Below are 12,294 nucleotides of genomic sequence, written 5' to 3'. Positions count from 1 at the left end.
ACATCAAATTATCCCAAAATCTCCACAAAAAATCATCAAAATTACAAAATTTGTTAAAAAAAAAAAATCAAGAAAATGGGATTCAACAATTATTACTCAGATTCAACTGAACCCCATTACCACAAAACACACAAAATCTTCCTTTTTTGTAACTACATTCTTCTTGGTGCATCCTCTAGCTGCATTTTCTTAACTCTCTCCCTCCGATTAATCCCGTCTCTCTACGGATTCTTATTCATCCTCCTCCACATCCTCACTATAGGTGGCGCAGTTTTTGGCTGCGCCACTGTGTCAGCATCCTCATCTGAGGGTGCTGGCAATAAAGGGTACGGAGCACACATGGTGTCCTCCGTACTCACAGCAATTTTCCAAGGCTCTGTTTTCGTGCTGATATTCACGAAAACAGGGGATTTCCTTGGAAAATTGAATTCATATGTTAGAGAAGAAGATGGTGTTATGATTTTGAGATTAGCTGGTGGATTATGTGCTTTGATTTTTTGTCTTGAATGGATTGCTCTTACACTTGCATTTTTCTTGAAATATTATGCTTATGTTGAAGGAAATAATGGGAATCTTGCAATGAGGAATAGAGGTAAAGTTTAAGATGAAGAGGATGTCAAGAATTGGCTATGGCCATTTCAAGTTTAAGTAGAAAAAAAAGTGGCTATTTTTTGCAAATGTGAAATTCTATTTTATTAGTTAATTTATTGATTTAATTTGATTTGTTGTTGTAATTTTGATTGGATCTTGACTTTGGAAGGTCTATTTTATATTAATATAATATATATATATATATATATATATGTGTACTTTGTATAATGAAGAAAAGTGGTTATTTTTGCAAATGTGAGCTTCTATTTATATTTGTTAATTCATTGATTTAATTTGGGTTGTTGTTGTAATTTGATTAGATTTTGACTTTGGAGGGTTCATTATATGAATATGTGTACTCTATATAATGAGGAAATTTAAATTATGCAATATTTTACTACTAGTGGCTATTTTTGCAAATGTTAACTAATTAATCTATGTATTTAATTCATTGTTTTATGGTTTGTTGACCAGAAGATCCATTACATTTGCAAAAATAGCCACAAGTAGTAAATTATATGAATAGTGTACTTTGTACTAGTGGTTATTTTTGCAAATGTAAACTTCTTAGATATGTATATATAAAATATAGGCTAATGAGAAATAAACTAGGAAAGCCCATACTTTTGAGTGATAATTGATAATATAAAATACACATATTATTAGGTAATTCATCTTTCATGTGAGTTTATAGAATATAATTTTTAACACACGTATATTATATTTTGTGTCAAAAATATTCTGTTTAGTTGAATCCATAGAGCACTAATGCTTAAATCGTCACTGGTAGACGTTATAGAATCTATGTAAGCAGGAGAAGCTAGCACCTATACAATGTAATTTTTTTATCGAAGGATGAATCTCTTGGTCCCATCTGGATCGGTCCCTGAAAACAGTCCAAAAAATAATTGAGGTTCTCACACAAACGAACATCGCTATCTTTTGAAACCCCACAAAGAATATCCAAAAATACTCTATATATGGACTACATTTCTCTAATATAAAAAGATTCTACGTGAGTTGGATTCTTCCTTGTGCCTTCTAAATTGGTCAGTCAATTCTTCCATAATTTGGATTCCTTGTGCCTTCTAGTTGGATTCCTTGTGCCTGCTAGTTGGATTTCTTGTACATGTGTTAAAAAATACAGTATATATTCTTGTACAACGCCATTTATTTCTCTATCACATGTTTAATTTCAATTCTAACTATTTTCTGCAAAAAACTACGGTAGAGCTGTTTATGAATGTCTTCGCGGTGGACTTGATTTTACCAAAGATGATGAGAACGTGAACTCACAACCATTTATGCGTTGGAGAGATCGTTTCTTATTTTGTGCCGAAGCACTTTTTAAAGCACAGGCTGAAACAGGTGAAATCAAAGGGCATTACTTGAATGCTACTGCAGGTACATAATTAAGTGAAATCACTATAACTAATAATATATTTTAATCGTAATAATAAATATGAATATTTATAAGTAACATCTTATATAAATTACGCAAAAATTTTAGTGATTCTGAATGCAATTGCATCAACTCAATTCCTGCTAAATATTTTTATGATAATAATAGAAATCTATTATGACTATATATTTCTCTTATCCTAGGAAGCTAGCAAAACTTCTATCATTTTCATTCTTTCATTTGCCTTTTAGGCATCATATGGCTATGAATTATGATACCCTGTCCACCAATAGCAATTCTTTTAATATCTTCTTTTTTCTCCTCCAATATTCCGCTTTCATATTGGAATTCTGATTAATCTATTTGTGACATGATGGCAGGGGCGGCTCTTGCTTAGAAAAATTAAGGCACATGCCTTAGACCCCCAATTTTGGGAGGCCTCAAATTTTTACCAAGAACAAATTATGTGTTTTTATTTTTATAAAAATAATAATTATTTATAATAAAAAGTATATATATATATTATTTTATTCTCCTTAACTCCATTCAAATAGAAGAAATCAAGAAAATGTTGTTTTGTCTTATTACATTTTTGACATTCACATTATTTATTTATTTTAAAACTCCTTTTTCACTCTTTTTCTTCAAATCTTTGATAAGTTAAAGTAATACTCTATCAGAAATCTGAATCATTAGTCGAACAGTGTTGAACAAAGTGAATCACAATTTTTTTTTTACTTAAATTTTCAATCAAAGTTAGGTATATCAAGTTATCAACGTCTTGAATCAGATTCTATGGTTCTAACTCTTATTTTGCTTAAAGTTTGTCAACTTATTCCTTAGAGAATTATGTTAACAATTCATATAATGATTGCTTAGTAAAAGGATATTTTTCAGCATTGAATTGATAAAATCTTACCTAAAATTAATTATTTGTTTAAAAAAATTACTCAAATAAATCATCTATTAAAAAGTTGAAGTAATAATGTGCATCTAAACAATTAGAAAAATAATTTTTAAATAAATATGTATGAAATTTTTTAGTCCTCAAAGAAAATTTCGCTTTAGGTCCCCAGTTACGTTGAGCCTCCCCTGCATGATGGATGGATGGACCCCTATTCATCCAACCACAATGCCCTTGTTGGTCCCTAATAGTAATTCAATAATTGATCTTACAGCTCAGTCTTGGAAAAATATCATGAACCAACTTTTATCAAAGACGGAGTCAGAATTTCATACTTAGCAAGAGGTTTAAATTAACAAAAGATCACTATGCTTGAATCCCAAATAAATATGTGTCAGCTATATGAATTCTTACTAACAATGCTCTTTTTTAGACTATATGAATCTAGTTTGAAGATTTAAGTTATATACGTACATAACATTATAAAAAAGTTATAATTCTACTGACATACTAATCTCTAACATGATTTTTTTTAAGATATTAGAATTTACATATATAAAAGCAGTCATATAAATTCTCACCTATATATCATGTTAAAATGAGAGAAGATTGTTTGAACATGTAAAGAGGCCGTGATGCACAAATGCGCCAACAAGGATGTGTGAGATTATCTATGGGTGTGTATAAAGAGAGATAGAGGTAAGCCGGAGAAGTATAATTAGGAAGAGGTGATTAGATAAGATATGACACACCCTGAAGCTTACCGAGGACAAAATATGGAGGTCAAATAAATATAGAAGAAGATTAGTAGGTAGTCGGGTATTGTCTAATTTCCTTATTATTATTATTATTATTATTATTATTATTATTATCCTTATTATTATTATTATTATTATTATTATTATTATTATCCTTATTATTATTATTATTATTATTATTATTATCCTTATTATTATTATTATTATTATTATCCTTACTTATTATTATTATTATTATTATTATCCTTATTATTATTATTATTATTATTATTATTATCCTTATTATTATTATTATTATTATTATTATTATTATTATTATTATCTCATTCTTCGATTTAAGTATCACCTGTTAATATCTTTTCTTCAATTGCCACTCCTATTACCTTCTCCGTTGTTTTTTTAGTATGTGTTATCTAAGTTGAGGATCTGTTAGAAAAAGTCTCTCTACCTCTATAAAATAAAAATAAATTTACGTACACACAATTTTATCGTTACTGTATTTGTGAAATTATACTAAATATATTGTTGTAATAATAAATTTGGTAAGACTATATTGTTGGAATGTGGAGGTGTTGTCTAAGAAGCTTTAAGGATTTACTGATTAGACAAAGTTGTGAGGTATACTTTGATTGGGAGAATCATATATTTAATCTTATAACATTGGATGCTGTAAAAGTGAAAAAGAATCTATAATAAATACTCATTCCGTTTTAAGTTGTTTGTCATATTTTTCTTAAATTTGTTTTAAAGAAATATCTCTTTTGTTTTTGACAACTCTTTAATTTCAATTTTCCACAAAATTAAATAATATTTTAATACATTTAACATATTTATAATTTATAATTACATAATTTAAAAAATTTCGTTACTTTCTTAAATTTTATGTCCTATCAAAATAGCACAAATAAATTAAAACGGAAATAGCATCTTTCTATCTTTTTTTTCCCCACCTTTTCCCAATACCTTTAGAAAATACCTTTAATAAAGATGAGATATGAATAAGATTGTTGTGTTATAAACTCAATTTCTTTACGTTCATGTTCGAATTTTTTATCCAAGAATATTTTCTTTGAATTGGCTAGACATGATTTCCTGGCCATAAAAACTCGAAAGGATATCTTAGATCGTATGCATTGACAGTATAAAGATTTTTCAAAAAGCACAATCATTTGTAAGAGTATATTATATTTTTTATCAAGTCATGACTTAGCAATGACGAAAGAATAAATAAAAAAAATAGAGAATAGAGATATAATTTGTCGTTAATCTACCACTAAATATAGTCTACAGTTAACATAATATTTTGGTAGTTCAATGTTAATTTGTTATTAAATAGAATTAGCTTTTTATCAAGTCATGAGTAATCACTACAGGAGAAAAACAGTTAAAGGAATCCGTTTCTAATTTGTCATTAATTAGTCCATAGCTAACATAACCTTTTAATAATTTATTGTTATTAAATAGAATTAGCGATGAGTTTTTACTATGCAGTGAGTCAATGACAAAATGTAGTGAATTGATAAGAATCATAAAGATTTATTTATAATTATTTATTTTTCCTCACTATGATTGTAGTTCTTCTAATTTACGTGCTATATTTCATTTTTTGATATTCAAATTATGTAAATTCTGATTAATATTTAGAATATTTTTTTTGTCATATCGACATTATAAGTTGCGGCTTATAGTACTTAAATTTTTGTCTAATTTTTGAATAACATAATACAAAAATAATAATAAATTAAACTTGGTTCCAGGTGAAGATCGAGTAAACACTGTAATTTTGAGTATGCACGAATAAACAATCAACTTGTCTTTATTGTGTCGGTTGAACACTCTTAACTTACAAAATGATCTCCTAGACTCCTATAAAATTATGTGTCGGATCAACATCAGGTGTCTATGTGACATAGTAAGGACGAGTTGAAGTGTTTAGTTGTCTGTTAAAATCAAATTGAGATGCCTAGATATGCACTCTCAAGTTGGAATGCTTACTTGTCTGTTGAGGCCAAATTTAAATATTTATTTATATATTATGTCTTTTCAAATATCTAATTTTTAATTTCAAAATATCTAATTAATCTAATCCAATTTACCTTAGTAAAATCGATTCTCGAAAAATAAAAAATATCAGGTAAATCAGAACAAACAAAGTATATATCATGAAAACTCCACCCTATCCTATTTGTTTCTAAAAGATGACTAAATATAGTGTGTTTGCTGTCTGAAATAGCACCTTTGCATCTACAGCTAGCATTTGTATCCATCTGCTGGATTCTTTTTCCCCTTTTTTATATTTGTTTTCATTTGATACAAAGTTTTAAAAAAAAATTAAAAACAAATGCATTACTTAATTATATTGATAATCATCTTTATTATTTGATTAATTTGTAAGCTTAAGAAATGGTGTCAATATTGAATTTTAGTATTATAACAAAGCAAAAATGGGAGAACGCTAATTAACCAGAGTTATGGTGAAGTGGTAAACTGTACTTTCTTTTTTAAAATCTTTTTGCGTAGGATATTTAAACCAATCCGATTAGTTTTAGACTTTGATATAACTTCTTTACGTAAGATTTTTCAATTTTCTCAAAAAGGTGTAATTTACTAAACAGTTATCCAAAAAGAATAACTGATGAGAATTTCTAGCGATTAGGCGGTCATTACTCAAGGAAGTTTTGTCCCGCCCAAAGTTGATTTAATCCATACATTTGACACCTTTGCTCAAGGCGCATGTCCTCTAGAGTTCATTATAAACATATACAAAGATCAACATCAACTAAGAATAATATAGTTTCATAGTAGAAGAATAACATAAAAAGTTTAAAGATTCTTGACATCAACAAAATATCAACATAGTAAGTTTACTACTCATATAAATAGCCATACCCTTTGATAAAAAAATATATCATTGCAATAACATTGAAAGAAGAAAAAACTAAAATATCCTAGCATATAGTCATAATATAATATATAAACTTTCTATTATACTTAGTATTATCATGCCTAGAGTTGATCCATTGATAGTTGGTCGTGTGATAGGTGATGTTTTAGATCCATTCACTAGGTCTGTTGATCTTAGAGTTGTTTATAATAATAAAGATGTGAACAATGCATGTGTGTTGAAACCTTCACAAGTTGTTATGCAACCTAGGGTTCATATTGGAGGGGACGATCTTCGCAACTTTTACACTCTGGTAAATTATAAACTTACTTGCTCTGTGATGCTATGTTTTTACACTCTATTTTATGTGATGCTACTAATATTTGGAGGGGTAGAGAGGTTTAATTTTCTCCAATCAAGATTGTTTAATTTCAAGTACTTTTATAAATGTTTTGAATGATTAACTATCATCCATTATAGTACTTTTTGTATTCAAGATTTTACATTATGAATCTCCTTACTACATGCACAAATAGTGTTTAGTTTCTTTTATTTTTTCTTAATGTTTTGATTACATTGTTTGAGATTCTTTTGTGATTGGTTTTTTATGAAGATTATGGTGGATCCTGATGCTCCAAGCCCAAGCGACCCAAACTTGAGGGAGTATCTACATTGGTTAGTGTTGTAGATCTGATTAGATTAAACATATGAAAATTATTTTTGAGAAATAAAGACAGTGAAACTCGAATCGAGGACCACCATTTGCTCATAATGCAAGAGAACCCACAATTGATAACATAAAATCATAATGTCATGTGTACTGAAAATCCTATTTCTCTAATAATGAAAGTGATATATATATATATATATATTGTCACACCCCCCCTCCCCTCCCCACCCCCCACCCCAAACAAAAAAGTGTCTGAATTATGTCTAGTTTTCCTTATTAATATTATTATTACTATTTTCTATCTTTTTTATTTTATTTTAATTTTATTATTATATGTTATTTCTTTTGCTCCACTTATTGTATTATTTGTTGTTGTTACTACTCTTTTCTCCATTATTTTCATTATGTCTTCTTCACTACTGTATTCCCTTTTCATACATGCTTTAAAATGCATTACTTAAATGGAAAGTCTATCGAAAATAACATCTCTACCTTCACCAGACAGGTATAGGATCCGTGTACACACACCACTCTGTTTAAACCTCACTTATATAATTACACTGAATATATTACTATTGTTCTAACCGTACTTGTTTAATATTTTTTTCTAGGCTGGTCACAGATATCCCAGCAACTACAAATACAAGCTTTGGTAAATCCTTTTATAACTATAGACCTTATACAATTTGTACTATAGACTCCATTTTGCATTAGTTTGTCATTTACACAAAGTTCTATGCATTGACACTATAAAACAAGAGAAAATAAATCATATAGTATATACACATATATGGTCATTAATTTGGCTAGAAAAATCACAAAATCGACCAGAAAAGATTATAAATTTCAAAAATCTTTTTATATGATCATTAATTATTTGATTTTTCTTACTTTACACTAGGAAATGAAGTCGTATGCTACGAGAATCCAACACCTACGATGGGAATTCATCGATTCGTTTTGGCTTTATTTCGACAATCGAGACGTGAAACAGTGTATGCCCCAGGTTGGCGTCAAAATTTCAACACAAGAGACTTTGCTGAGCTTTACAACCTTGGATTGCCTGTTGCAGCTGTTTACTTCAATTGCCATAGGGAGAGTGGTACTGGAGGACGCCGCGCATAAAAAAATAATATATATATATAGTAGAATAAAGTCTATATTGACATGTCATCGCGAGATCTTAAGTGACGATAACATGATTCAGGAGGGATATCAAATTGAAAAATTAGAATTTCTGACTGACTTTCTATGTTGGTTAGAAATTCTGATATTTCTAGTAGTGACTATTATTTTTATGTAATTAGAAACCTAGATATATACTTGGTGTCAAAGTACTAAGGGGGATTACCCTCATGATGTTATAAATAAATAGAGTATATTGGTTAACATATGATAAATATATGGTTTGTAATAATAATTTTCCATCGAATTGTACTTGCATTGTCACAATTGTTTTCGATGGATTTTCTATCGAAAATTTTCATATATATATAATTTTGATTTGTCTAATAGTCTTACTTAACTTTTTATGTAAAACTCTAGATGCTTGTGGTCCGATATATTAAAGGGTTTTCTCTCATGTGATATAATTAATTAAGTACTTACTATTACCAATGGCTAGCGCGCTACCAAATTTTTTTTATTGATATTCTGATAGATCTTCATCTTAATAGAACTTTAATTTATCCATTGAAATGTCGTTTTTGACAGTAGGAATAATTATGGTAGTAAAACAAGAACTAGGTAGTATATCCACCTAGTCATGGTTTTTTCTTCCTAATTGAATATGATTCCCAAAATATATTATTGGACCATACAAGAACAAGTTGTACATGATATAGACGTATGGTACTAAGCCAAGTTATAATGGAGAATCTTTTGTGTAAAAAAAGTTAACACTATTTTTGTCCAAGATAAAAAGCTTGGAATGAGAATTTTGTGTCACTTGTGAAGAAAGACAAGAGTATATTTCAATATGGTCATTTTTATTCTCAAACCTATATGGTATTCCTTGAATATTTGGATACATGTGAAGAATCAATGTGGTCCTAGAGACTTTAAATTAACAAAGTGTTATGAATAATCGACACGTTTTTCAAGTGGAGTCACACTAAATCTTCCTTTTACCTTCAATTAATTATTTGTATGATGATTGTCCCCATTGGCTAGAAATTGTGTATAACGGTTTCTTGTACTAATTTCTCCTTAAAAGGCAATAGCTACACAACTTACACGCAAATATAAAACCTTCCACGTGCTCAACAACCAATAAAATAGGGCCATAAAGAATCCTACATGCAAATACAAAACCTTCCACGTGCTCAACAACCAATAAAATAGGGCCATAAAGAATCTTACATTAGAAGGGATCAATTATTTTGTTTTATATAAAGGTGCAAACACCTAATGCTAAAGGTACAAACACTTAATGCCATAATAGTTACAACTTTTGTTGTAAAAAGGTAAAAACACTTAATGCCATGATAGTCACAACTCTTGTTGTAAAAAGGTACAAAAACCTAATGCTAAAGATACAAACAATTAATGTCATGATAGTCACAACTCGTGTTGAAAAAAGTACAAGAACCTAATGTTACAGGTACAAACACTTAATGCCATGATAGTCTCAACTCTTGTTGGCTTATATAAAAGGGTAATAAGTGGAGGACTAGTGACTTTGACTGAGTGTCCTGAATAATCGACACATGTGTCAATTAAAGTCACACTAAATCCTCCTTCTTTGCCTTCAACTAATTATTTGTAAACTTTTTTATGATTGACCCCCATTGGTTATCTCCTAATTCTTCAATCAAGAAGTTGTGTATAGTGACTTCTTGTACTAATTTCTCTCAATGTAGATCTACTTGTTGATATATCCATAAAAATATTATCCTGATAGATAATTTTTTTATTGAGTTCATTAATATCTAAATTCATTGCTCAAATAGACTTTTATATTAGTCATCTATAAAAGATAACTACGTAAGTACAAGTAATTTTTCATAAATTTTAATGAAGATTAGTAATCTTTAAAATAATAGTGTAAAAGAAATTGTAGACTATTAGAATATCAAGCAATTGTCTCTACTCTCTATAATAAGTGGAATTAATAGTTTGTTAAATAAAACAAAAAAATATATTAAAGAATTGTTATACTACCACTAGGTCACATATAAAGATATTACATGTAACTGTTCATAATAAACACAATCAATAATTTGAAAAATAATTTTAAGAATATACTCTCAAGTGTATGGGAAAAAAAAGAGTTTTGACTAAAGATAACAACAAGTCGAAAAAAAAAAAAGAGTTTTGACTAAACACAATCAATAATTTGAAAAAATATTCATTTGTGGTCCATTGAAAACATACATATATACTTAAGAGGTATTCTGATTAATATCATAGATTAAATATATATCATGTATGATTAATGGTACAAGGTAAAAATAATAATCGTTGCATAACTAATATAGCATTTTCTTGAATTTATTAATTAAATCCGCATTGTTAATCGCATAACTTTATTTGAAATTTTTGAAATTTAGTTTGATCATGTTTTTCTAAGACTTTTTATAATTTGAGCGAACTTTTATTAAAATATAATTTTTAAAAATTAGCAAACTTACCAATTTGATTAATTTATCTAATACATGCAATCAAATTTTCTCCAAAGTAATAATATTTCATAAATAGTCATATAATATCATAAATTAAATCTCATATAAGAGCTACGATATAGGAATCATTTTGCTCATAAAACGACCATAGGAGGACCATCCAATATATAATGATTCCTTAAAATTTTTGCAGTGAGAAGCTCAAAAAAAAGTTTGAACAAAAAAGATAAACCCATTAATTCTTTTATAAAGCATCGATATCGTTTTTTATCAAAAAATTATATCGTGATGAAGTGTAAAATAATTTTTATTAGTAATATATATATATATATATTGTTGGATTTTCTTAACGTAAGAGAGGATTCAAATCGTGATACTATGACATTCTACAATTATGAAAGCAGGAAATTTTTTTTTTTTTTTTTTTTTCTTATTTTAAGAACAAATAGAGAGAAAGAAAATAGGAGGGTGAAAAATTCAAAGAAGAAAGGAGAATATTGATCCGTAGATGTATATATTTTCTCAAAATTTGGCTTGTCATTAAGGGATTTTTCAATGAAAAAAATCCGTTAGTAATATAACTAACAAGTCAATTATCGATTAAATGATTTTAGTTTTGACATATTTAAGATTGCAAGTCTCAAATTAAGTCATTAAAAACTTACAGAGACATACATGTTATGGCTTATTTAAAGATGACACATTTCAAAAATCTCGTAAATTTCGTGTCGAGTCAAATTTACATCACATAAATTAAAACAAAACACGTGTGTGGGGAGGGGGGAGGAAGAGGGAGAGTGTTTTAGAGTAATATAAATTAAATGAAAATGTATATCAATTATTAGAGGGAATTTAAATTACAGAAAAATATTTAAAGATCTAATTACTAATTTCTTGCCAGTATTTTGCGTGTTTAATGTTGCATTATTTTATTATTATTATAATGTTGCATTAATAAGACTTCCATGTTTTTAATTAATCATATCCTGAAGTTTTTATAAATTGTAAAGAAGCAACCATAGGATATCTATCACAAATTGTCAACTTGATTTTGCATATTTATAATGGTCCTAGTGGTAATTAATTAACGATAATAGTTTAATTGTCATTAGATATTATTTTTAACGATAATTATCACTCTTTGTAAATGTCCATAAAGTATATAGAGACGTTGGATCGACATTAGATCCAACGATAATTGACTAATGTTGATAAAGACTTTAGCACTCTTTGTTAATATGTATATTTATTACCTGTAAAAAATATTCTTGTTGTAGTATCATTTTACTATGCTTTTGACTAAATAATATTTGGACAATTACTCTATACAATTTGCCATTTATTATTCACTTAGATAATATCTCTTCCTTTTTTTTTTGAAATTTTCCATTTGGTATTTTTCTAAAATATAAATGAATTCCAAAATTACGTTTCTATGTTGGGAGACTTTCACATATGATTA

At 28.0% G+C, this 12,294-nt stretch overlaps 1 protein-coding gene and 1 pseudogene across 1 annotated transcript; both read left to right on the top strand.

The window, feature by feature from the left end:
* The first annotated feature begins 52 nt into the window (after positions 1-52).
* LOC125819566 (uncharacterized) lies at positions 53-648 on the top strand (annotated as a pseudogene).
* Positions 649-6,589: 5,941 nt separating this feature from the next.
* On the top strand, positions 6,590-8,361 carry LOC125819556 (protein HEADING DATE 3A-like). Its single transcript, XM_049499001.1, has 4 exons — positions 6,590-6,852; positions 7,153-7,214; positions 7,821-7,861; positions 8,111-8,361. The coding sequence occupies exons 1-4, from the start codon at positions 6,658-6,660 to the stop codon at positions 8,332-8,334; spliced, it is 522 nt and encodes a 173-aa protein (XP_049354958.1). The 5' UTR covers positions 6,590-6,657; the 3' UTR covers positions 8,335-8,361.
* Positions 8,362-12,294: the final 3,933 nt, after the last annotated feature.

This window comes from Solanum verrucosum, unplaced genomic scaffold (genome assembly GCF_900185275.1).
Source record: "Solanum verrucosum unplaced genomic scaffold, falcon-dt-bn FXZP01000255.1, whole genome shotgun sequence".
Lineage (NCBI taxonomy): Eukaryota > Viridiplantae > Streptophyta > Magnoliopsida > Solanales > Solanaceae > Solanum > Solanum verrucosum.
The sequence above is the reverse complement of the archived record's forward strand: the minus strand, read 5'-3'. Positions and strand labels throughout refer to the sequence as shown.